This window comes from Podarcis tiliguerta, assembly GCF_965153285.1.
Source record: "Podarcis tiliguerta genome assembly, chromosome: 13".
NCBI lineage: Eukaryota > Metazoa > Chordata > Lepidosauria > Squamata > Lacertidae > Podarcis > Podarcis tiliguerta.
Window position 1 is genome coordinate 5039098 of NC_139546.1, and position 27174 is coordinate 5066271.

The 27174-nt window shown below is 43.6% G+C and overlaps 1 protein-coding gene across 48 annotated transcripts in view; it reads right to left on the reverse strand.

The window, feature by feature from the left end:
- FHOD3 (formin homology 2 domain containing 3) overlaps positions 1 to 27174 on the reverse strand; it is a 349246-nt gene that overhangs the window by 62101 nt on the left and 259971 nt on the right. For 18 of the 48 annotated variants that reach the window (XR_014503939.1, XR_014503940.1, XR_014503941.1 and 15 more), the window contains 5 exons: positions 25014 to 25133; positions 15123 to 15257; positions 12548 to 12598; positions 8578 to 8792; positions 2064 to 2381 (listed from right to left, as the gene is read on the reverse strand). Coding sequence is in view for 41 of the 48 variants with exons in the window: in XM_083407397.1 (XP_083263523.1) it covers positions 2064 to 2381; positions 8578 to 8792; positions 12548 to 12598; positions 15123 to 15257; positions 25014 to 25133 (839 nt within the window). In the remaining 7 variants the exon portion in view is untranslated. The remainder of the gene's footprint in view (positions 1 to 2063; positions 2382 to 8577; positions 8793 to 12547; positions 12599 to 15122; positions 15258 to 25013; positions 25134 to 27174) is intronic. The other 30 variants (XR_014503942.1, XR_014503945.1, XM_083407411.1 and 27 more) reach the window with 7 other exon arrangements.

Below are 27174 nucleotides of genomic sequence, written 5' to 3' on the forward strand. Positions count from 1 at the left end.
TCTCAGTAAAAAGGTATGGGTAAAGGGACCCCTGACCGTTAGGTCCAGTCGCGGATGACTCTGGGGTTGTGGCGCTCATCTTGCTTTATTGGCCGAGGGAGCCGGCGTACAGCTTCCGGGTCATGTGGCCAGCATGACTAAGCCGCTTCTGGCGAACCAGAGCAGCACATGGAAACGCCATTTACCTTCCTGCCGGAGCAGTACCTATTTATCTACATGCAATTTGACGTGCTTTCGAACTGCTAGGTTGGCAGGAGCTGGGACTGAGCAACGGGAGCTCACCCCGTCGCGAGGAATAGAACCGCCAAGCTTCTGATCGGCAAGTCCTAGGCTCTGTGGTTTAACCCACAGCGCCACCTGCGTCCCCTAGTATTCTCAGTAGCATCTGCTAAAAATGACAAAATCATGCCAATCTATTTTAGTCCTTTTCCAGAACTGATGTGAGCAAAAGACAATACGGGAAACAAGAGTCAGAATATTCTCTTGCAAAACCAAGGCGCCATCTCATTTTCCTTATTGCAGGGTTGGGAAACCTTGGGCTCCTGGGCCAGATTTGCACTTCCTCCCGGTGCCTGGCCTTGATTTTAGAAAGGTCAGACCCATGAAGAACAGCACAAATGCGGAAGCCTGCATGAGATGCAGATGTGGAGCATCTCTCTACTATTTCACTCCCTCGCATACATTCATGTCCTTACAAAAGTACAGCAAAATGAAACTTTAAGAAGAATATAACATCCTTTGGGTATGTGTCAAGAAAGAAAGAGTCCTTTAAAAAGGGCAGTAACTTAATCATAGTCCAGGACTTTCGTAGAGTGGGTTTGGACACTAGAGTCCAAAATGTGATTTTCATTTTCTTGCATAGCTTCTAGAGAGCGAAATATTTTCTTTCCCAGATACCTCTTGAGCTGCATATGCTGCATGCTGAAAACATTAAAAGAGAAGTGCCTGCCAAGGTTACACACATTCTACATTGAGAAAAGTGGAAATCTGCACCTAATTACTGCAGCCCCATAAAAGTGAATGTGAATATCCGATTATCTGATAAAAAGGACAGCAGAGAAAACAAGGAGAGGCACTATTGATAAGCACTCTTGCCTATCAACCATATGTCAGGAGTGCTCTGATGGTGTTTCCTGCTTGGCAGGGGGTTGGACTCAATGGCCCTTGTGGTCTCTTCCAACTCTATGATTCTGTGATTCTATGATCCTTAGAAAGGGTAATGAGAAGCAAGGCCACCTGTGATTGTGATTTCACTCTGAACCTGCTAAGAGTGACCACTAGGGATTGTGTGGACAAAAGCCCTCCAAACATAGCAATAAGTTGTCAAACAGTTATTGCAGAGTTGTCATTTTAAGGAAAAGGGGGAGTTTGATGCACAAGATGTTCTGTATTAATACCATGGAATCAGGAGAGATACACGATAGCAAGGAAGGCAGCAACTGAGTAGGGAACAATGATGAACCCTACTCTAGCGCCATATGCAAAAGCGCACCAGTCTCTGAGCCCTTCAGTCAGAAGCCACATGCAATTATAAGCCAGGTGTCTGGGATTTAAAGTGGGGAACAGTGAACTGTCATGCTAGGATCTGAAGTAATACGTGAACGGGTAATTCAGAAAAACCTACGCTTCTGAAAATGGCAAAACCTCTTCGGCAGACAAGTGCCCCAAACATGCAGCGTCACATTTCAGCAAGGGGAAAATAGCAGGGAAGGTTTTCCACAAGTCTAGACCCTCTCCTAAAGGCGAACTTAAAAGGAGTCTTGAAATGTGAATCATGGCTGTTTTTGTAACGAGATTCTAACTAGTAAGGGAACTTCAAGAATACTATCCCCACGGAATAATGACTTTTAATTAAAGTTCTGATTCTTCTGTGAGTCTGCGCAGAAAACCTCTATTGAACCCTGTGCCCAAAATGTCTAGGAACTGAGGCTTTCAATGGAGGACACACCAGTAAACAAAAACAGGTCAATAGTTCTCTTACAACAAAAGAGTTAAAATGAAGCTGCTGTTTTCAAATTACAAAAAAAAAGGTCAACTGTTATGGAGAAAATACTTCACTTTACCAGTTTCATTGTCACTGGCCAACTTTTCCTCCCTTTCCTCCCTCTCTAAAGTGCTGCTTGCTGAGGATATGCTGGATGCAGAACAATTGTCTTTTTCATTCACTTCTTCATTCTGCCTCTCTTTTTCACTTAGTATTGCACCTTCTTCTGCCTCTGGCTCTGGACCTTGCGCCACTCCGCTTCCTGGCTCCACCTCTGCAACCTCTACTTCTTGGGGCCTTTCTGCCCCCTGCTCCAAGTCTGCCTCGTCTTCCTGCTCTGTTTTTGTTTCTGCCTCTGGCTCAGGTTCGGGTGCACATTCAGGTTCACTGGCACTCACTGGTGAAAAGAATAATGGAGAAAGATTCGCTTAAAAACAGGGTGTCGTGCTTCGCACAGTCAAGTGAGTTCCATCAGTGAGTTCCATTTCTCCAAGTGAGTGAGAAGAGAAAGGGGGCTGCTTTTAAGAAACGGCTGAGCACGGCATTCGGAGGGTAGAGCTCATGTAATAGCCCTTGAAGGAGGGCCTTGCTCATGAGACACACTGGAAATCTGCCATTTCCTGCTTGAATAAAGTCTGGTCAAACTTTAAGGCATTTATAAGTGTGTGTGTGGATGTGAAATTTCAACAATCTAGGTACAAATATTTAATAATCCCATCTACACTGGGTGCTAAAAGGTTACGAAATGACTCCAAACAAATTATTCTTTCATTTTTGGTTGCCGTATGCTCTGTTGTTGAAAACATGTTTAGGTAAAGGTAAAGGGACCCCTGACCATTAGGTCCAGTCACGGACGACTCTGGGGCTGCGGCGCTCATCTCGCTTTATTGGCCGAGGGAGCCAGTGTACAGCTTCCAGGTCATGTGGCCAGCATGACTAAGCCGCTTCTGGCAAATCAGAGCAGCGCACGAAAATGCCATTTACCTTCCCGCCGGAGCGGTACCTATTTATCTACTTGCACTTTGACGTGCTTTCAAACTGCTAGGTTGGCAGGAGCAGGGACCGAGCAACGGGAGCTCACCCCGTGGCGGGGATTCGAACCTCCGACCTTCTGATTGGCAAGCCCTAGGCTCTGTGGTTTAACCCACAGCGCCACCCGCATCCCTAAAACATGTTTAGAGTGACTGATTTTTCATCTGTTTACACATAGAAAGGTATACATGTGTTAGTTTTATTAGAGCAGCACAGCTTGGAAAGGGCAGTGTCATGCACTGTTGACAGCAAGCATATGTTCCCTCATGGCAATTTATTTCGGAATAGCTACATAAAACACTGGCTTGGCATCTGGCACAAATCTAGCTTCTAGCTGTTTGGCAAGTGGCATAAATTTGCCTCTTAACTGGCGTCTGACACATATTGTTGATTATGCAGTTGATTTCCTCCACCTTATTTGATCACTGACAGAGTGAAATTTAGTCATCATTTTCAGCTAAACCAGCAGATTTTCACATGCAAGATTTCTATATTGCAATGTAAAGAAACTAGAAGGCGCCCACAGGTATTCAGTCAAGCAGCTCACAGTTCTCAAAGACAGAATGGCCATGCAGAAGTGACAGAAAGGTGAATATGTATGTTAATTTTGTGTAGTTGTGAAATCACCTCTTGGCTAAACTGTGATACAGTTCTAGATTTTTCCTTCTGACCGGCCTGGCAGTTCTACTTTTGCAGTGTACGCAGTGTCAGAACGGAGACTGCAGTGATCTTTTCTTTTCTGATGAGAATTCAGATGACCCAGAAAGGAAGAGAAAAGGAAAGGAAAGGGAGTCCAACCTAAGCAGTGTAACTTTATAGTGGAAAAATGGGGACCATCTGGGGGAAAAAACCACTAAAAAAATGAGGTGCTATAAAATTAGTTTAAGCCAATAGTGGGCATTTGGAACACACAAGCTATTAGGAAGTTCTCCTGCACAAATCCCACTGAGATGAACTAGAAGTGAGCAAGAGCACTGTTTTGAGGTTACTTACTCAGGAGTACATTCTGATTAATTATGTCCTGAATCTCTAAAGCATGGGTAAGCAAACTAAGGCCTGGGGGCCAGATGCGGCCCAATCACCTTCTAAATCCGGCCTGCGGACGGACTGGGAATCAGCTTGTTTTTACATGAGCAGAATGTGTCCTTTTATTTAAAATGCATCTCTGGGTTATTTGTGGGGCATAGGAATTTGTTCATTTATTTTTTTACAAAATATAGTCCGGCCCACCACAAGGTCTGAGGGACAGTGGACTGGCCCCCTGCTGAAAAAGTTTGCTGTCCCCTGCTCTAAAGGAAGGTCAGAACATGAAATTCTAATGCCATGCAACAAAGTCTATCTTCAGATTTTTCAGCAGCAACTCCTGAGAGGTGGATGACTATTAGGAAAAAACATTTTGAGATTTGACATATCTTCTTAATTTTCTACCTCTCAAATGAACTGATTCATAGATAGATATAGATATCAGCAAAATTCAAGTTGACCATGTAACGGCAATGTAAATAGCAATGCCAATTTGAAACACAGCTGAAGCTTTTGGGATGACCCATGAACAGAGAACTTGAAGCTTTTCTGATTGCTAGTATTGGTGGCAAATTCTTATTTGGAGGAATTCAAATTAAAAAGCCCTTTACTGAATAGAGCTTAGAATATGAATTCCCCAAATGAGAATTGGCCAATTAGTATTTCAGGCTGACTCTAACTGAATCAGACCAGAGTTGGGTCTGACTCAAAATAGTGAGAGGTTTTATAAACTTGGGGCATTTCTTGACAGGGACAATGGAACTCAAGTTCTCTCTGCCCCTAGAATTGAATCAGGAGGCAGAAAAATCTAGACTTCTGTCTTCTGGTGCATTTCACTGCCTCCACCACATGAAACAGTCCAAAAACTTGCCAAGTCCTCCCCGCTAGGAGTTTCACAGTCTATGAATGGAGTCAAACTCTACCACGGATTACCAGATGCTGGGGACAAACAATAATGCAAAACTATCCCCCTCATAACCTGCTTGTGAACTCACAAAGGCAGCGAAAGTTGGGTTACTATATAATCTTTTGTCTGACCCACCCTTCACCTACAATTCCCATCAGTCCCAGAAATCACAATTGGCGCCTAACCTGACCAGGTATGGGAAAGCTGGTCAGACCCTTTTAGGAGTTTCCCTATGAAAAAAACGGCTAACATGTCACACAGCAGCTGTATCCAATAGGTCTGTCTATCCATTCATTCATCCATCCAGCTATACGGCTTAACTGTAGCAAAAATTCTAAGCAGTCTACAGTTTTCGCATCTAGATTAGTCAGTCAGACATTCTAGGAACTTCTGTCTCACATAGTTTATTTCCTTTATTTACCAAGGGTTCAGTCTACAGTTTAGACTATTCACTAATCTGCTGGATTTTCGTAGTAAAACACTTAATCTGGAATTGAACACCCATTTACAAGGGATTAAGCCCCAATTAACTTAATAGGAGTGACATTTCAGGAGACTTATATAGGATTCCACTACTAATGAAGCATCTGCAGTTTTGATTTTGTATTCAATCATTTCCCATAAATAACGTAGGTGGCCTCTTTTAGTATGAAAAAGGGGAAACAAAGGGAATTGCTTTGTGCATGTCAAATATACATGTGTGTATAACAACCAAAGATGTAATTTCCTCCTTATTTGGGGGGAATGTTTGTTTTCTAACATGACTTTCCTTCTCATGTACCAAGCCATCCCATCTTCCCTGGAGAAAATTAAGATTCCACATTACTTGTAGGGTTTTAAAAAATTACGGGGTTTATATATACCGTATTTTTCGCTCTATAAGACGCACCAGGCCACAAGACGCACCTAGTTTTTGGAGGAGGAGAACAAGAAAAAAAGTATTCTGAATCTCAGAAGCCAGAACAGCAAAAGGGATCGCTGCGCAGTGAAAGCAGCAATCCCTCTTGCTGTTCTGGCTTCTGGGATAGCTGCGCAGCCTGCATTCGCTCCATAAGACGCACACACATTTCCCCTTACTTTTTAGGAGGGAAAAAGTGAGTCTTGTAGAGCAAAAAATACGGTATATAGCATAAACAATCTGGCCAGATTTGTGAATTGAGTAGTCTTCAAGTTTCTCAAAATCCCATTAAGGAAACGAAGCAAAGTTTTGGAAATGCAAATAATCCAAATGCTATTGAAAAGTGTGGTGGAGATACATAATGTGCAGTACGTGAACCTGCATGAACTCTCGGTATTTGGAAAACAGACTGTCTTCATGGGTAAACAACGGATTTGAGAAAGGTTGCTCCTAATTTCTCAGTGTGCTGCAGCCTTTCAAAGTAACAATGGAAATGTATGTGCATCTCTCCAACATTCAGATGGGACTTGTAACCCTTTCTGAATCCAAAATATTCACATTCATTCAAGTGACTAATTTTTGCTGGGAAACTAAGATCAACAGGGTTTCGTTCCTTGTAATTATGCCTGTGACAGCAGTTTCAAGGCATGGGCCATCTGCATCCAGAGATCTTTACAGAGATGGATGTTTCCCTTAACACTGAAAGCCTTTGCTGCCTTTATCTCATTCATCTGTGCAAATTTCCACAACGTTGCTCATTTGCTTCAGGTGCTCCTTTGGAAAAACCCTAAACACCTGCCATCTGCTGAAAGCAACTCCGCACCTCAACCACAGAGAGTTAGCCTATGCACCTGTTATAAATCTATTCCCCACACATACCAAAGAGCTCCACTTTATAATGTAATGTTTGGAAGGAATCCCAGAGACGTATGCTAAAATAATCATCATAAAAGAGATAGTTGCTCTCCATGCAGAGATTTGAAAAATCGTAATGGTAGGGGGAAATGAGGTGAGTTGTGTGTGTGTGTTTGTTTCTTTTAAAACCTAACACTGGGTTTGAATAACTGCCATTCTGAATAAAAGTGATTTCACAGATACACAGTCTTTGCAGGAAGTCACCAATACTGAGAAAAAACAGAAACCATGCAAACTAAAATCAAGTTTGACAGCAGCACGCCCTAAGTCAACATACAATATCCATTCCTTCAGATGGTAGTTCTTTAACAGCATGCTTCAAGCAATAGCAGCCAATAAAGCCAAAGAGCCCAAGTCATAGAAGCATCATCAAGTCAAAGTACATGAAGGGCTGTCAGATAGATCTTGGAGCAGTTCTGTTCTGGGTTGCACCAGAGGGTAGGACGTGAACCAATGAGCTCAAATTACAAGGAAAGGAATTTAGACTGAAAGCTTGGAAGATCTTGCAGGTGGTGCAAGCTGCTCAACAGTGGAACAGTCTGCCTCAAGAGGCAGTAGATTCTCCTTTGCCAGAGATTTTAATGTAGAGATTGGATGGCTACCCGTTGCGGTGGATTTCCTGAATCAGCGGGGGAAGACCTTTGATGTACCAACTCTATGATACTATGATAGTGAGAACTGGCATTCAGCATGCACCAGCCCCAGAAATATTCATGCATCATAACAGATAAAGTATTTTCAGGATTTGATTCCTGCTGAGGAAGAAGTGAACAATCTTACCTTCAAGTACAGAAGTCACATATATAGACAATGCATTCATCATCAGATTTCCAAAGAAACTACGTAAGATGCTGATCATGTGCATAAACCAGCCAAAATAGGTATTTTTTGTCCCCTGGATCTCAATAGGAACGATTTAGGCATGTGCTTTAACTCGTCATTGAAATAAATGTGATTTAACAGTGATTAATGGGAGTTAGATAATGCTTCTGATTTCTTCTTCACTTTTTACCCACATAATTGCATTTGGTGTATTATAAACCTATACTATACAGAGTTCTGCTATATATCTAAGATTGTATGCATGCCACCCCCACCAATAAAAACAACTTTTCATCTCTGTTTTCCCATTCACTATTGCCTTGCCACTTATTTTGGTACCAAATCATCACATCTCTTTCAGAGATTCCTTAAGCATAATAATAATAATAATAATAATAATTACAATTATATTTTCATCCCATATTTCCTATTAAAAATTAAAAAGATGATTAACAATAATGTAAACCTAATACATGTAAAATACAAAATCAGGAACATTTGAATTGGCATGTGTACATGAGAGTTTGCCACTTTCCTGTCACCAATTTTGAAATTCTCCCAAAAGCAGCTTGGCTCTTGGGGTCAAGGGGACAAGATGTTAAAAGCCACCCAAGGTACACACATGGCCTAACGTAGGCATGGTTATTCCAAGGTGCAGTCTAGCTAAAATTAAACATCCCCATGCTGAACTCTCCCAATGAAGCCAATTCATCTAACATGTTTGATTTTAGCTGGACCACATACTTTTCACATACTTTTTGTGTTTTGACTTTGTAAGCATTGATATACCAGGATCACAACACCAAATGCAATCAGTGAAATCAGAATAGCAAACCAAATGTTGCCACCTATATCTAAGAGAAAGGATTGACAGCAAAAGATATCAACATTTTATGAAAGTGCGATACCTTGAAATCTATACTGGTGTATCTGCTTAAACAACTGAGAAGCAATTAAGAGATGCCAATTTCCCCTTCAGAGTTCATTGGCACTTACCTTCTGAGATCTGAGATGCCCTGCGAGTTGTCACAGGGGACTTTGGCTCCTCCTGAGAATCTGTTGAAGTGGGGCTCGCAGATGTCGGAATGGGAGAGGTTGGGACGGAAGAAGAGCCCAAGTTCAAGGAGAAGTCACTCTTGCCCCGGCATAAACTGCGACTTCTCAGCTCCTTCTCATACTCTTCAGCTGCCAATTTCTCCAAGTATTTGTATCTGGAAGTCAAATTCCAAAGGGATTTCGTAAAGAAGGAGAAAACGGTTGCTGGTGCTTGTTTATAGCTGAAGCACCTGCGAGGAAAGTTCTGACTTCCTGACGCATGAGGTACTGCTGAGCTAAACTTTGCTGGGAGGGGGGCCGAGATGGAAGGCACCAGAGCAAGGGCGGGGGGACGAAAGACAAGCAAAACCCAGCGACGTTGATAGTGCTGATGTCGAACAAAAGGATAATATTAAGAAGTCCTCAGATGCTGCACTTTGAAGAAAATGGTCTTCTTCCCCATGGAAACATTTACCAGCTCTTCCCTTCACAAAAATGTCTCTCAGATCCCCAAATGTTAAAAGACCCAGTCCCAGTCTTGCTGAAGAGAAAGGGGAGGAAATTTTAGTGCCTCGCAGGAAAAGAGATCTTGCAGAAAATAATACCACTTGCAAATGTTTGGACTGAAAACTGTCTGAGTCTCTGAACCTGCTTCTATTTGCTCCAAGAGCAGTGCACTGGAATTCACTTTGTTCTCGCGAGCGTCTACAATGGAAACTTTTTTTTTTTTAATTCTAAAAGATTTCTCGGCCGGACTCAAGACATTCAATAGCTTGGATATGACGTCACATATAGTTTATTCATCAAAGTCAGTTGAAAAGAACAAAGATACATCTGTTTTGCATTTTAGGCAGGCAAGACTTGCTAACTGTTTATTAAGACCAGCTACCAATCATATTCTCCATACAATTCTTTATATGCTCAGACCAAAATAGCTTCGGAATATGTGTGTCTTCCAGATGTCTGCTAATTTTATCCACCATTATTTGCCCATGGAGTACATTAATTGATGCAGATGTAAAAGTAGGCTCCAAGCTCCGTTTGCCCTACTCAGAAGTGAACTGCTCACAAAGGTGAATCAGAACTAACTTCTTGCATCCCTGACTCTGTTTGGCTTCCAATATCTGACTGCACTAAGCATTTCATAACAATACGAAATGGGGCAAGTTAGAGATCTTCCTTCTGTACAATGCTGCATTGTTTCTCGGATTCTCACCATCTTTTTCCTTAATCAAAATTGGAAGCAGCCTTCAGTTTTACACCTGAAATGGTTTACAGTGTGAAAGAGTAAAAATTACCTGGCTCAGAGGACCTCACCTCCCGCGTGTCACTGTTTGAAAAGAGGTACACACTGACAAGAGACTAATGCAGAAATGCAAATGCAAGCCTCCCCTGAGTGTGGGTGATTCTGCTGCATCTTGCATTAAGAGGGATGGAATGATCCAATCGCGCCTAATGCAGAGATGGAGTAGATTGCCAGATCTCAGTGGAAGCTGACCAGAAAGCAAGATGAGTGAATCATCCAGATGCACGGCATGCAGTCTCCTCCTCGGGGTGGACGCTTTTAGGAGCCGATATAAACAAGGAAAGGTTGTGCTAGTGAACATTGCATCCAGTAAGGATGAGGCTGTGTTGCCACCACCCCTGGAAAATAACAGTGCCTGTTATTCAGTAAATACTAAATTATATAGTCAATACATGGGTACACATGTAGTTCCGAGTGCACAGCCATTGCAGATACAAAGGTATCTTTCATAAATATTATGCCACATGCAGCGTTGCAGGATCTGGTTTCAAGGGTGTGCAAAACCATTTTCAGTAACACAGTCAAGCTTTTTCTCAATGTTAAGCAATTAGGGTTCCATGTGATATAGAAGTGCCCACAGATTTTGGAAAGTGATTGTAAAGGATGGCTATAAAATAGGAAATGTTTGTAGCATTTACAGTATACACAGCCAGTTCAATAGATTGTGATTCTCTATGAGAGCTAAGCTGTTACCTCTCCCAAATGAGTAGATCATGGGTAGTCAATCTTTTTATATCTACCGCCCACTAATGCATCTTTCTTGATGGTAAAATTTTCTTACCGCTCACCAGTGCTCGATAGAAGGAGGATTCAGCTTATGCCATAGAACCCCCTACTGCCCCACCTAGAATCCTGAAATGCTCACTAGCGGGCGGTAGGGACCAGGTTGACAACCCCTGGAGTAGATGGATTCATAAGTGACACAGGTAGCAGGGGTGTGTAGCCTATTTGGATTGAAACAGGCAGACCAGTGGGCCTCCCTACAGCTTGGGATTGTGGCTGCAGTGCTATCTGACTCTTCTGTGTTGTACTGCCACCTGTTCCCTCCCTTAGTAGGTTAGACGAAAACCATTCCAAGGGATGGAGAGGGAGGGCTGCATATGCTTTGACACATTTGTCAAGAAGGTTGGCCACCATTTCTCCAAAGGATCGTTTATCTAAAACACGGTGAAGTAAAGGTAAAGGTAAAGGGACCCCTGACCATTAGGTCCAATCACGGACGACTCTGGAGTTGCGGTGCTCATCTCGCTTTATTGGCTGAGGGAGCCAGCGTACAGCTTCCGGGTCATGTGGCCAGCATGACTAAGCCGCTTCTATCGAACCAGAGCAGGGCACGGGAACACCGTTTACCTTCCCGCTGGATCGGTACCTATTTATCTACTTGCACTTGGATGTGCTTTTGAACTGCTAGGTTGGCAGGAGCAGGGACTGAGCAACGGGAGCTCACCCCGTCGTGGGGATTCGAACTGCCGACCTTCCGATCGGCAAGCCCTAAGCTCTGTGGTTTAACCAACAGCGCCACCAGCTAGCTAGCTGCAAGGAAATGGTTGGTTGGCATCCATCTGTCTCAGGAGACAATGGATGAGTTCGCCTTTGAGGGTGAAGTCAAACTGTTGTAGGGCTATAGTGCCTGCTGTGGCTGTAGAGACCGATATAGGAGAGACATGTTTTGTTGCAGCTGGGGCAGATGAAAGTGCCCGCTTGTGCTGCTGCAGATGCACCATGGCAGTTCTTCTCTCTGCACTCCTGCCAGCAGTCATTCCTCCTCTGGTCACTGCTACGGATGCATGACCTGACTGATTGTATCCAGCCTCTGTTTGTCTTTGGGCAGGTTGCAGTTTTAGGTATTTTTTTCAAATGGTGTTTTGTACTTCTGGAAACCCTGGGGATCTCACAAGCATGTTGATACCAAATCTCTTATTTCTCAGTAACCATTCCAAAACTCGCCGCCTGACTTCACTATTAGAAGGAGCGATGTTTGGACATTGGCATGGACTGAAGCATGGGGAACATATGCAATGTGTGCAACATGATCAATAAGTTCCTATCTGCTTAAAGAGGCAGTCATGTTAGCCTGTCTTTCTGCAAATGATACTATAAAAATTGCAGGTAGCACTTTGCTCTCGTATTATTGAGGCTATGTGACTTTTACCTATGGCTGCAGAAGCTCTCAACATGGGATTCTTAGTTTCTCAAAACTCAAAACAGAGTGCTGTCCTTCCTTCGCCTTTCCAGCCAGACAACAGCCACCTGAAGGTCTGGTGGAAGTTCTGAATCAAACCTAGTCTCCAAACTCAGCAGACCTCCCACGCCACTTCTTTTGCAGATTTCTCCGCTATAGGCTTCTTGTGAAGTAGCTGAAAGTCCTGGCTGACAGTTTCAGAAGTCTCTCCCTCCCCCTCTCTCTCTGCAATCCAAACAATTATTTGTTACATGTCCATTATTCAGTAATGAACATCTTCCTTTATCATGGCTGTGCTTGCCAGAATGAATTTCTGCACATGCATTTCTGATTTAAGCCATTCTTTACAAGTCTAACTGGAAGCATGTTTACAAAACCATGCATCTCTCAATAAATGACACAAGAAATGCAAAAAAGGGCCAAAAAGAGTGTTAAGTACCGACCTCTCTTCTCTTGCTTGTCTGAGCTCCTCTCTTTTGTCTAGATAATTACGACTATGAAACAGAGGTGCACAAAGTTACAGGGAAAATAACTTAAATAAAAAGCAGGATAAGAAGAACATAGCAAGCAGCAAAAGAAATGAAAGCAGCTAAAGCAAAAGAGCTCGGATTAAAATACATTCTTTGATAAAAGAAATCTGTGATGATGGGTGTAATTTTTAAATATCAAGGACCCATTGTCACACACACACTTCTTTTGTACTACACTGATAACTGATGTTTTTTCATAAGAGAATATGTTACAGAATCCTGGCGTGGGACAAAGGATCAAACCTGTGACCTTGGCGTTATGAGCGCCATGCTCTAAGCAAATGCCATTAAGTCTCCAACCTGCATCAAGTTTTGACCTGAGCTCTATGCCTTGTGAAACATATCAAGATTTATTCAGGTGAAAAAAAATAAGAAAATAAATATTTTTTAAAAATCACGCACACACACAAATATTTGTTCAGGTGTACAGCCACCATAGAAATGGCAACAATTAACACTCAGGTGTTTATTTCATGAGGTGATGCTAAAACCAATCTGAGATTCTTTCCAAAGATTATGTGAATTGCACTGAGGGAGGCAGTCTTGAGAATCCATTCTTAGATAGGTGACAGTTAAAGAGCTAGTTCTCACTAACTTCAGATAAAAAAGGTAAAGGGACCCCTGACCATTAGGTCCAGTCGTGACAGACTCTGGGGTTGCGGCGCTCATCTCGCTTTATTGGCCGAGGGAGCCGGTGTACAGCTTCCGGGTCATGTGGCCAGCATGACTAAGCCGCTTCTGGTGAACAAGAGCAGCGCACGGAAACGCCGTTTACCTTCCCGCCGGAGCGGTACCTATTTATCTACTTGCACTTTGACGTGCTTTCGAACTGCCAGGTTGGCAGGAGCAGGGACCGAGCAACGGGAGCTCACCCCGCAGCAGGGATTCGAACTACCGACCTTCTGATCGTCAAGTCCTAGGCTCTGTGGTTTAACCCACAGTGCCACCCGCGTCAGATACCTCCATACAAAAATATTCCCTTTATATAGCAGATGATCATTTCATTAACAGGCCAGAGGCTGGGGACTCTTTTGTCTCCTTCTGACTTTACTGACTTCTTAGTCGCTGATAAGTTATTGAGCTTTTCTGTTTCATTACAGAACTAGCAAATTATTTTTCTCTTTTGGAAATTATTAGGGCATCATCTTGCACTATGTTAAGCAAATTTACACGCAGATCTCATAACGAAATGATGGTGAAGTAGGTCTCACCAGTTGAACACATTTAATCCTATCAATGTAATAGTGATTTTTCTGCCAAGCAAATCCCATTATTGAAAAAATAAATAAATCAGCAGCACACAATGAAAACTGATTTTTCATGTTTTTAAATAAGCATTTATCGGTATGTGGTCATAAACAGCTTCTGAAGTAATTAATGTGGTTAAATAGACCTAAGAAAATTGTTGGTGGATTGAAAACTGTGAAGACAAGGTATTATATATAATCAACTTTTTATTTTGTTCTGTGTATATTGCAATGTTTTTTTTGTTGCTATGGCCGATGGCTGACACAAATAAAGTTTCATTCTTTCATTCATTCAGGTATTACCCTGGGAACCGCCCTGAGACCTGTGGGTATAGGGCGGTATACAAATTTTAATAATAATAATAATAATAATAATAATAATAATATTTCAACTGACTCCAGATACTCCAGCTAATTGAAAGGCTAAGGTAAAGGTAAAGGTACCCCTGCCCGTACAGGCCAGTCTTGACAGACTCTAGGGTTGTGCGCCCATCTCACTCAAGAGGCCGGGGGCCAGCGCTGTCCGGAGACACTTCCGGGTCACGTGGCCAGCGTGACGAAACTGCTCTGGCGAGCCTGCACCAGCGCAGCACACGGAAACGCTGTTTACCTTCCCGCTAGTAAGCGGTCCCTATTTATCTACTTGCACCCGAGAGTGCTTTCGAACTGCTAGGTTGGCAGGCGCTGGGACCGAGCAACGGGAGCGCACCCCGCCACAGGGATTTGAACCGCCGACCTTTCGATCGGCAAGCCCTAGGCGCTGAGGCTTTAACCCACAGCGCCACCCGCGTCCCTAATTGAAAGGCTACAGGGATTTAAATGTGTCAAAGCTATGATGAGCAGTATTTTATGAAAAGCACTTCATACTTTGTACTCTGTTGACTCGTGGAAATGGAAACTGAGAAATACCCAGACAAATAGGTGGTTTATCACAGGCATAGGCAAACTCGGCTCTTCAAGATGTTTTGAGACTACAATTCCCATCATTCCTGACCACTGGTCCTCTTAGCTAGGGATGATGGGAGTTGTAGTCCTAAAACACCTGGAGGTCCGAGTTTGCCTATGCCTGGTTTATCAGATGCCACAATTCCAAATTTCTCTTCATGTGCAAATGCAGGTCAGGGTGGAGATGCTACCATTTAGGAAGACGGATGGAAGGGCGCATATATTGAATACGGCAAATGACTTTTCAACTCTAGTTATATCAAGATAACAAATCGTGAAATAATTTTCTGTCTTACTTGAACTTGTTTCTTTCTTCCCGCTCTATCCTTTGCAGCCGCTCCTCCCTCTCCTGACGTCGCCTCTCTCTTTCCGCTGCCAAAGACTCCTGGTGCTGCCGATACGACGATGTAAGTAGACCACCCAAGGACGGCCTGCAGACGAAGGAGAAATCACATCGCTTCATATTTTTCAATAAAATAGCTTTTCATCTGTCTACTTTTTCTCATTCTAAATACAGGTGAAACTCGAAAAATTAGAATATTGTGGAAAAGTTCATTTATTTCAGTGATTCAACTTAAAAGGTGAAACTAATATATGAGATAGACTCATGACATGCAAAGCGAGATATGTCAAGCCTCTATTTGTTATAATTGTGATGTTTATGGAGTACAGCTGATGAAAACCCCAAATTAACAATCTCAGAAAATTAGAATATTAAATGAAATCAGGACTGCAAATAGAGCAATAATGGACCTCTGAGAAGTAGAAGCTTGCACATGTACTCAGTACTTGGTTTGGGCCCCTTTTGCATCAGTTACTGCCTCAATGCGGCGTGGCATGGATGCTATCAGCCTGTGGCACTGCTGAGGTGTTATGGAAGACCAGGAAGCTTCAATAGCAGCCTTCAGCTCTTTGGCATTGCTCGGTCTCATGTCTCTCATCTTTCTCTTGGCAATGCCCCATAGATTCTCTATGGGGTTCAGGTCAGGCAGGTTTGCTGGCCAATCAAGCACAGTAATCCCATGGGCATTGAACCAGGTTTGGGTACTTTGGGCAGTGTGGGCAGGTGCCAAAGTCCTGATGGAAAATGAAATCAGCCAGTGGCGTAGCGTGGGTTGTCAGCACCCGGGGCAAGGCAAGTAATTTGCACCCCCTAACCCGTGGATTTGCGCCCCCTAACCCTAGCCCCCGGCTGTTGCGCCCGGTGCGGCCGGCCCCCCCTGCACCCCCCAAGCTACGCCACTGAAATCAGCAGCCCCATGGAGATTGTCTGCGGAAGGAAGGAAGGATGACCTGGATGGTTGCCAGATTCTGTCTACAGATCTGTAGGCGCAGACCATCGCCCAACTCAAAATAGTCCGGCATGAAAAGCCCCAAACACGGTTCCGTGGGTAATTCTGAGTCAACTCCCTGGGACAGTTTATTGCTATACATTGTTTCTAAATTTAGTGTTGTATATTGTTTTAATTGCCTGTTTTAACCATATTTGCACAGCAGTTTTTAACGATCTACCCATTATCTGTGTTTAATCTTGTATTTTATTCGGATGTTTTATGCCTGTTTCCTTGTCCTCATTTGCCCTAACAATTATCGGTCAAAAATCCCAACTGCTATTTTATCTATATGCTTTCCTTAATCCTGGTCTATGACCGTAATAAAGTTCATTCATAGACCACTGGAAACCTTTCTCTTTCATTGAAGCAAGCTGTTTCAGGGGTGGACTTTGGTAAACTTTGCTAATATGGCACTCTGAGTCAGGCCAAATTTGGCTCCCCCAGGTGGATCTTCTCAATTCTGGACCTTCTCAATTTTGCACCCTCTCGGCTTGACACCCTGTGTGGGGGAACCAAACGCGCTGCCCTAAATCTGATGCTGCTCTTTTGTAACTGCTGGGTGCCACACTTCATTCCAGCACAAAGGTTGTCAGCAGGGCCAGATTTAGGTTTGATGAGGCCCTAAGCTACTGAAGGTAATGGGGCCCTTTATATCTGAAGGAGCGTCTCCACCCCCATCGTTCTGCCCGGACACTGAGGTCCAGCTCCGAGGGCCTTCTGGCGGTTCCCTCACTGCAAGAGGCCACGTTACAGGGAACCAGGCAGAGGGCCTTCTCAGTGGTGGCGCCCACCCTGTGGAATGTCCTCCCATCAGATGTCAAAGCGATAAACAACTACCTGACATTCAGAAGACATTCAGGGAAGTTTTTAATATGACACATTTTAGTGTATTTTTCATCTTTGTTGGAAGCCACCCAGAGTGGCTGGGGAAACCCAGCCAGATGGGCGGGGTACAAATAATAAATTATTATTATTATTATTATTATTATTATTAGTCCAGCTGTCCTTTGTCAAGAACAAATTGTCACTGTTTTTTGTGCTGAATATATGCTATATGGTAATTTATGAACCTAATAGGTATCTAAAGCCATTTGCACGTAACAAAGTATGCATTTTATCAGAGTGATTGTTGAACTGAAATACAATTAAGAAGTGATATTTTAGGGAGCAGGCTAGGAGGTGGGGCTCATTACTTACACCAGAGGAGCCTACACAACACAAAACACTGTTGCTGTATGTAAGGTAAAGGTAAAGGGACCCCTAACCGTTAGGGTCCAGTTGCGGACGACTCCGGGGTTGCGGCGCTCATCTCGCTTTATTGGCCGAGGGAGCCAGCGTACAGCTTCTGGGTCATGTGGCCAGCATGACTAAGCTGCTTCTGGTGAACCAGAGCAGCGCACGGAAACGCCATTTACCTTCCAGCCCAAGCGGTACCTATTTATCTACTTGCACTTTGTGCTTTTGAACTGCTAGGTTGGCAGGAGCAGGGACCAAGCAATGGGAACTCACTCTGTTGCGGGGATTCAAACCACCGACCTTCTGATCGGCAAGCCCAAGAGGCTCTGTAGTTTAGACCACACCACCACCCGCTGTATGTAGGTTTTATTTTATTTGTTTTTTGTCTTATATTTTGGAAATGTACATCTAGTGTTTTTTCCCCCTTTAAATTTTTTTGGGCCCCCCCAATAGAGTGGGGCCTTAAGCTATAGCTTGTTTAGCTTATATGTAAATCCGGCACTGGTTGTCAGTCACTGGCTAGGAGTGCCACCACTATGACTTCGCAGCTCCTAGGGAGTAGTTGGAAGCTATGTCCATTCTCAGAGAGCATGGCATTGCACGGCAACATCTGAGTTGGGCCCTTATGGACTCAGGCATTGCTTTGCAAAGGTGGGTGTGGCGGCTGCCGCACAGATGTCTTTCTTACAACTATGCCTTTGCCATAACTTGATGCTATTCATATTTTTTTATTTATTTAATACCCTTCCATAACTCACATACCAGTGTGCAATCCAAAAAGTCAAAACAGCTAACACAAGAATAAAATGATAAAAGCCCATTAGGAAAACTGCTTATTAGCAGTTTTCAGGCAAAGCAGCACCCCGCTGGAATGACAGAGACAAAACATGCAAGTTAAAACAAGACAAAGAAGGAAGTTATTGTTATGGCTGAACTGAAACTGCTAAATGTTTTCCATGACCACTTTCTGAAGTGCTGAGAATTACATCCCTGTTTCAATTATTTTTTGGCCCTCCCTCTAAACGTGCTTGCTTACTCATTTAAACTGGCCTCACTTTTGGTAACATTATCGCATAGCTAAATCGGATTGGCTAAGCAGTATCATGGTTTCATCCTTTCAGGACTTGATTCCTAATTGGGTGGGATCCCCCAATGTGACCAATACAGGAAATTGCAAGGGGCAACCCCGGGGGGGTCACTGCATGACACATAAAATAAAAAAGTGAGGCTCTTTTTCTAGAATCAACAGTGGAATAAAAGGCTCACTGCTGGCTATGTGATTTGAACTTTGATACAGCCATCTGTTGAAATGTAATCAAAGGACCACATGTAACCGTACTCTCTGAAATCGAGGGTGGTCCCTGTTTCCTTATAGGACGTTACCTAAAAGCTCCAATTCCAGGAAAAGAAATCAAGATGGGCCATTTCAGAAGGGCTTATCAAATTCTTGCTTTGGAGTCTCAAGATTGCTGCCCCTGTAATTAGTGGGTGCATTTTTACAGATATTTGTAAGTGAAAGCAGATGGCCAGGAGGTTTTCCTGATCTAGTTCATCAAGGCATTCGCAATATCCCAAGTTTGGAATGAAAGGGTTAGCTGGGGAGAAAGGAGGAATTGCAGACCCTTTCTCTAAAAACAAAATAAGCTAGGTGATCATTGCCACTATTTTAAAACACTTTGGTTTTTAGATGTGCATACAAATATTCAGTTACGCAAGACGTGACAGCTTTTGCCCCACTGGCAGCAGATCAAGGCAAGTGGGATTTCAACAATTTCTGCGCATTGAATTCGAATCTGTTACACCCCACGTGGATAAACATTACATAAGGGGGTATAAAATTTGGAATCCAGAGAAGGGAGGTATGGGGAAGTCAATGAAATAAGTGAATGCAAAAAATATTATGAAAATAGAATTGTTTTTATTGTTGCTCTCTCTTTTTTGAAGTCTTGTGTTTTTGCAATTCTGTATTTTTCTGTTTTCTCTGTTTCTGTCTCTTTTTTGTTTTACTTTTTGTGTTAAAACTTAATAAAAAAAACCTGATATCCCGTAAACCTTGTTTCTGGCACAAAATTACAGATGCAATATCATTGTGCGACTGCTGTCAAGCTAGGTTTGAGCAAAAAAGGTTGTGAAATGTTCGTCAGACGACAAAAGCAACCCCCTTTATCACTGGCTTTTCAAGGTGGCACTGTCGAAGGGGGCGAAAACCTTTGCCTAGCTCCAAAGGCCGTAAAGAAGAATGAGGGGGCTGCTTCTGAAGAATCTCTTCCCTGCTCATCATTTTATAAGAGATTCACCATCTTAAAAGAGGCAAATCCTTCTACTCTCTTGGCAAACTGCCTCCAAATGGAAGGAGGTGGGCTGTGAGCAAGAATTTTGTTGCTTCCTTTAAATTGGAAAAAAAAAAACACCCTTGCAAATACACCATTTGAACAAGGCAACTGGCACAGGAACAAGGTAAATGGCTATAATCCCAATAAAGGTAAAGGGACCCCTGACCATTAGGTCCAGTCGTGACTGACTCTGGGGTTGCGGCACTCATCTCGCTTTATTGGCCAAGGGAGCCGGTGTACAGCTTCCGTGTCATGTGGCCAGCATGACTAAGCCGCTTCTGGTGAACCAGAGCAGCGCACGGAAACACTGTTTACCTTCCCGCTGGAGCGGTGCCTATTTATCTACTTGTACTTTGAAGTGCTTTTGAACTGCTAGGGTGGCAGGAGCAGGGACCGAGCAACGGGAGCTCACCCTGTTGCAGGGATTCGAACCACCGACCTTCTGATCGGCAAGTCCTAGGCTCTGTGGTTTAACCCACAGCACCACCCGCATCCCTATAATCCCAATAGCCTTATACTAAGCTAGACTATATGTCCATCTAGCACAGTATTTTTGGCACAAACTGGCAGCAGCTCTCCTTGGTTTCAGGCAGAGGATTAAACCTAGGACTTTCTGCATAATAGGAGTTGCTCTACAACTCTTCCCCAAAGACAATCTCTCCCATGCTTTGATAAATGACAAATGACAACAAAGTGAGGCAATGCACTTCTGACTGGTTGGACCCTTGGGATCAGTCCAGAAAGCACAATCCTCATTCTCACTCAGCAACATTTGTTCTGACCACACTAAATGCATTGGTTCCTGATTGACTTGGATCAGAGGCAGATTTAGGAGAGCACGACTGGTTCAGTCGTACTGGGTATAGAGCCTCAGGAATAGGGAGCGGGTGGCGCTGTGGTCTAAACCACTGAGCCTCTTGGGCTTGCCAACTGGAAGGTTGACGGTTCAAATCCGCACGACAGGGTGAACTCCCATTGCTCTGTCCCAGCTTCTGCCAGCCTAGCATGTCGAAAGCACACCAGTGCAAGTAGATAAATAGGTATCGCTGTGGCGGGAAGGTAAACAGCATTTCCGTTTGCCCTGGTTTCTGTCACGGTGTTCCATTGTGCCAGAAGCAGTTTAGTCATGCTGGCCACATGGCCTGGAAAGCTGTCTGTGGACAAACGCTGGCTCCCTCAGCCTGAAAGCGAGATGAGCGCCGCAGCCCCACAGTTGCCTTTGACTGGACTTAACTGTCCAGGGGTCCTTTACCTTTACCTTTTCTTAAAATTAGAGCCTCAGGGGCTTCACAACGATGATGTAGAATGCAAGGTGGGGGGGGGCACAGGGTTTGCACAGGGCACCACTGAAATTTTAGATCCCAAGGTCCGCCAATGCTCGGTTTATCCCAGGAAGGGAATGATAAGGGGGGGCGGAAAGATTAGGGCTAAAAATGGTACCGAAGTAGTAGCAGATGGGGCAGACAATGGCTACAAACAACCTAGAAAAAAGGCAAAGCCAAGTAATTTTCAGGAACCATTTCACCCCTCACACAAACACAACAGAACCTCCAGTGTTTTGCAAAACTTGTGAACCCTACAATACCCTTGTTAATTTCAGGATGGCGCTACATGTTGCTGATGGCATAGTGATATCACTGAAAACAGTGTTTGCACACAGACTTGCCCCTTTGTCCCCAGAAATGCATCTCTCCTTGCGATGCAGAAATCCAGTTACAGGCTGGCAAGATTGCTTCCTTTTCTTTTGTTTAATAAGAAGTCACAGTCACAAAGGTGCAGCTGTAAATGTGCCAGTATCTCTCCACAACCGGCAACGTAAGATTGCACTGCACTTAGAACTTGTCCGGTAGGATCCCCCAAGGCTAACATACATTTTATAAACACATTTATAAACACGGTGATTTCTTTTTTGGGGGGTGGGGGGGTGGGGTAGGTTGCAGAGAAATGAAGCCAGCCTTGTAGTGCCACAGCTGGTACGAGCTGTTTCAGAATTCAAACTGTGAAGGAATCGGCCTTTACTCTCCTCGACTGCTTGTGTATATAATGGGAAAGTATGTCTTGCTTATATGGCTAGTTGAGGAGTGCATGGTTAACTTGAAACTCTAGCATGTGCCCTGAGTCTACTATGACATCAAGGCATAGGCATCTGCCACTGTTGATGTGTCTAACAACACAGTGGCGTAGCGTGGGTTGTCAGCACCCGGGGCAAGGCAAGTAATTTGTGCCCCCTAACCCGTGGATTTGCGCCCCCTAACCCTAACCCCCAGATGTTGCGCCCGGTGCGGCCGGCCCCCCCTGCACCCCCCACGCTATGCCACTGTAACAACCTATGTCTCTCTGAGGGTGGGAAATTTTAAAGCTCTAAGCTTCCCAAGGGGAGGAGCACAACTGACAGGTGACATTTAAACACACAGACAGACAGGAGGTGAGCAGATCAAGGGTATCTTACATGATATAGAGAAGATTTGGGGTTTCAAGGTTTCAAGGAACAAAGGCTGACTTGTGAGCTTAGGTAAATTCAGGGACTGAACAGATATGGGCAAGTGGATATCTTTAACTGATTTTACTCTGCTTTTTCTCCAAAGGAAATATCTGAGGTTTTTTGTTATATTAGGCATCTCATTTCTTTCTAACATTTACATGTATTATACTGTTTTGAGGGCTTTTGGGGTTGTTTTTACTTCTTTAGTCATGTGGTGCATACATTTTATGAAAGTGAAATACAGTGGTGCCTCGCAAGATGAAATTAATTCGTTCCGTGAGTTTTTTCGTTGAGCGAGTTTTTTCGTCTTGCGAAGCACCACTGCCGTTAAACACTAACAACGGCGGGGAGGGGTGGGGAGAAGCAGGGCAGCTGCCGCAGCCAGTACCTTGGACTCACCCGCGCCTTGTGGCCACCATGCAACACGGCTGCTGGAGGGCGGCGGGGCTCAGGAGCGCGACTCTGGCTGCAACGCTGGCTGCTGGCGGCAACGGCTCTCTGAGAGGAGCGTGCGAGGGCGGTGGGCAGCGGTGCGAGGCACTAACCGTCAGCCGGAAGGTGGGAGGGAGCCGGAGGAGCGGGGAAGCGAGCATGCGTGCGTGCAGTGACCGTCGCCATGACAGGAGAGGCAGGGCTGTTTCGTCTAGCGAAGTAAGCCCTTTGGAAAATCCGTCTTGCGAAGCACCTCAGAAAACGAAAAACCCTTTCGTCTAGCGAGTTTTTCGTCTTCCGAGGCATTCGTCTTGCGGGGTACCACTGTATACTTTTTTTTTCATTCTAGTAAATGCAGTTTCATAATCCCTTTGTGGTCTCAGCTTATTCTAAACACTTCCATGCTTAGAGCTTCAACATCATGCTGCCTAAGGAGGTTTCAGAGAGATCCCAGGGAGATTTTGGAGGCTGTTTGTTAAGCGGTAGCTTGGTAAATAGTCTCTCATCCGGTGGCGAGGGTGGGACCACTGTGGCCTGGTCTCCAGGAAAACATGGACCCATGGAGGGATGGGCTGTGTCTGTCTGTCTGTCTCTTTCTGGGGCACACAAAACCCAACCAGCATTTCCCCCCAAAGAATAAAAGTTACAATAATAACAAAATATTTAAACCACGGAATTTGAAAAGAATTGTATAAAAGCGGTCAGCAAACATAAAGCAAACGTAAACTTGGCTGGCAGAGATGCAACATCAAAAGCTCAGGAAAGCAAACACACATTTGTCTGGCAGCCAAATGGCACCAGGTGAGCATCTCAAGGGAGAACGTTCCATAGTTGAGGGGGCACCACCTAAAAGGGACCACCCCACCTACGTTGGCAGGGGCACTGTAAAGGTCCCCATCAGTTCTTCAGGTACCCTGGTCCCAAGCTGTGAAGGGCTTTAAGGATCAACCAAGCACTTTAAACTGAACTGGGAGCGTTGCACATCTGCACTGTGATCATAACACCCACTTCCAGATTCAGAAGTTCATGAACTCTAACGTGAGTATAAATTAAACAACTAACCACTGTTCCTCTTCAATTATGGGTTTAAGCGTTTTTGAGGCATAATTCTTTCAATGTTTCTACAATAACTTTACATTGCTCAAAGAATGGGATTATTTCTCCCAGTGGCTCCACCTTAGGCTAATAGACACCACTGGGAGGGCCTGATTTGGATTGGAGTGGATTGGATTTTGGGGGGAAGGGAAGGAGGGGAAAGAACGATTAACTCTTTGCTTACTTCCTAATTGGGGAACTGTTCCTCTTACATTTTATGGCCTTTTGGCCAACGTTCTTTCTTTTCACTCTACTTTATGTTTATTATCTTGTTTTCCTATTCTGCAAGAATACACTCATAAGATTATAACATCACCCACTTCTCTGGACAAGAAAACCTTTTCTCCCCCAACGCCCTCTCTCTGTGCAAATACCTTTTTGCAGAATAGCAACACTCCAGCATGTTGGAAAATAAAGTTTTGGCATAAGAAAACATTTTCTTCTTCTTTTCACATGACCCTAGAACCTTCCAATTTGACACTTTGTGCTTGGGGGGCTCTTCCAGAAATTTGCATGTGTCTGTGAAATTATTTCAAAGGTTGAGGTGGGGAACTTTCTGGTGAGTGGAGGTTAACTTTGTTTCACTGCTGCAGAAAACCTCCTAGCAGCAACCACATTCTGATCTCATTTCATGGCACTAAGGGCACGTGCTGACTACTGAGATTTGCTGCTGCTCTATAAAGCAGTGACAAAATAAAAGTTCAAGAAAGAAGATATGACTTTTGTAAACCAAGAAAATCTTTAATTAAAGAAAATATTAATAGCCCATGAAACAAACTCCTAGACAAAAGTAAACTTGTATATTAATGCTGTTAAAGTTATGTATTACTGTACTGAATTTGCATATAAATAAAATCTAACAAAAAATCCAACAGAAAAAAGAAAGAAGAAATGGCTGCCAGTAATGATTAATTAATTTGTTATACTTATACCCTACCCTTCAGCAATGGATGTGTAACAATCAAATACACTGGCAAGCCCCCTCTCAACTTGCAAATTATTCTTTCTGTCTGAAATCTTTCCACTGCCGCTACCACCACATCTTTCATAGAATCGCAAGAGTTGAACGATGCCTTGAAGGTAATCCAATCCAATCCACTGCCTAGTGCAGGAAAGCAAAACCCTAGACCAGCCTGGATCCGTTGCTGAACTCTTCTAGGAATGTAACTCTATAAACCGCTTTGAAACCAGATTTGGTCAAGGCAATCATATCAATATTTTAACTTATTTCTGATTAATTAATCTATTTTATGTGCACGCTGCTTTCTTACCAACCTCTCAATTTTGGCCTCTTCGGGTGGCGATGCAGAATGGCGAGAATTGGGCATTGTAGGTGTACTTAATCCAGAATGAGGTAACGTGGAAGAACAGGAGTTGTTGCTGTAGCCACTGTACCTGAAGTTGACAGAAGTACAGAGAAGCGGAAAAGGTCACTTCATAAACAGGTCAACAACATGCTGTTTTCATTAACGCACTACAATGGGATACAATTTTTAAATGTACTATTCCCTGGGTTAATAGTGTGCTAGAGGTCCACAGACACAAAAAACCTGGCCAGTCAGTACAAATGCATTTGTAATATTCAGCACTGTTTGGTTTTTGTTGCCCAGTCACAAAATTCACAACTGGCAGAATTCCAGTTTAAATCTGCCAAATCCATGCATCCTTGGCTGTCTGGTTAACCACTGCTCATCTTCCAACTCTTGCTTTCCTGCTCACACCATTTCTGCTAATAGTGCACAGTCCCTCACATCTCTAGACCCTATTTATGGGTTTTTGTCCCGTCCCCCCCCCCCCCAGTCCTATAATCTCTGCCCTGCAGCAATTTTGTTTCTCTGCCACCCAGTGTTTTCTCAGGTTCCTGTTTTTCTGACTACACTTACGGTCTTCAAACAAAAACATCTTGGAGATCCCGGGCCACAGGGAGGTTAGGCTGGGCTCAACCAGAGCCAGGGCTTTTTCGGCTGTGGCCCCGATCTGGTGGAACGCTCTGTCACAAGAGACTAGGGCCCTGCGGGACTTGACATCTTTCCGCAGGGCCTGCAAGACAGAGCTGTTCCACCAGGACTTTGGCCAGGGCACAGCCTGACCTAATGGTTGCCATCAATTTGATTTGAATTAATTTTATAATGAAATGATTTTAGAATGTTGTACTATTTTATTGTTGTTAGCCGCCCTGAGCCCGGCTTCGGCTGGGGAGGGCGGGATATAAATAACATGTATTATTATTATTATTATTATTATTATTATTATCACACTTTACTTTGTCCCATTTGCCTTCACCATAGTGCCTTCTGATCAGCCTTCACAGTACTCTTCTCTCCCTTTCTCCTTGACAGGATTCCCTCCTGATCTTAAGGCACAATGGCCTTTCTTCAAGGCTCCCTCGCAGATTAGCATTGACAATTGCAATGTGCTCTGCGTGGGGCTACCTTTGAAGGTAACCTGGAAACTACAACTAATCCAGAATGCAGCAGCTATACTGGTGACTGGGAGTGGCCACTGAGACCATATAACTACAGTCCTGAAAGACCTACATTGGCACCCAGTACGTTTCCGAGCACAATTCAAAGTATTGGTGCTGACCTTTGAAGCCCTAAATGGCCTCGGCCCAATATACCCGAAGGAGCGTCTCCACCTCCATTGTTCAGCCCGGACACTGAGGTCCAGTGCTGAGGTCCTTCTGGCGGTTCCCTCACTGTGAGAAGTGAAGGTTCTGCAGAGGGCCTTCTCGGCAGTGGCGCCCACCCTGTGGAATGTCCTCCCATTGGATGTCAAAGAAAAAGATAAAGATTTGAGATATTAGGGTTTAAGGGTATATGATATTAGGATTTAAGGGTATAAGATGTAAGGTTTTTTTTCCTGTTTTTTTTGTCTATTAGACTGGAGCTTGGATAACTTTTTAGAGGTTGATGGGAGAATAAGGTTTAAATAGATTAAGACAAATAAGTGAGTAAGCAGTGAAAGATGGAAAGAACTTGCTGATCTAATTAATAATTGGAATACAAAAAGGGAGGTGGGAGGAGGTCAAGGAAATAAGTTATCAAAAGATGGAATTTGAAAAACGGAAGTGTTTTGTTTTTAAATGTCATTTTTTATTCTTTTTTTTTTTGTTGGTGGGGTGGAGGGGTGGTGTTTTTATGTATTTTTAAATTGTTATTTTTTTCTCTTTTTTTCTCCTCGTATCTTACTGTATTTGGTCTTTTTTTAATTTTCTTTTTGTATTTGTGGAAACTGGAATAAATATTATTTTTTTAAATAATAATAATAAAAAAAGAAATAAACAACTATCTGACTTTTTAGAAGACATCTGAAAGCAGACCTGTGCTGTAAGCTGCCCAGAGTGGCAGGGGAAACCTAGTCAGATAGGCGGGGTATAAATAATAAAAAGATGATGATGATGATGATGATGATGACCTTCTTCCTGTACGAGTAC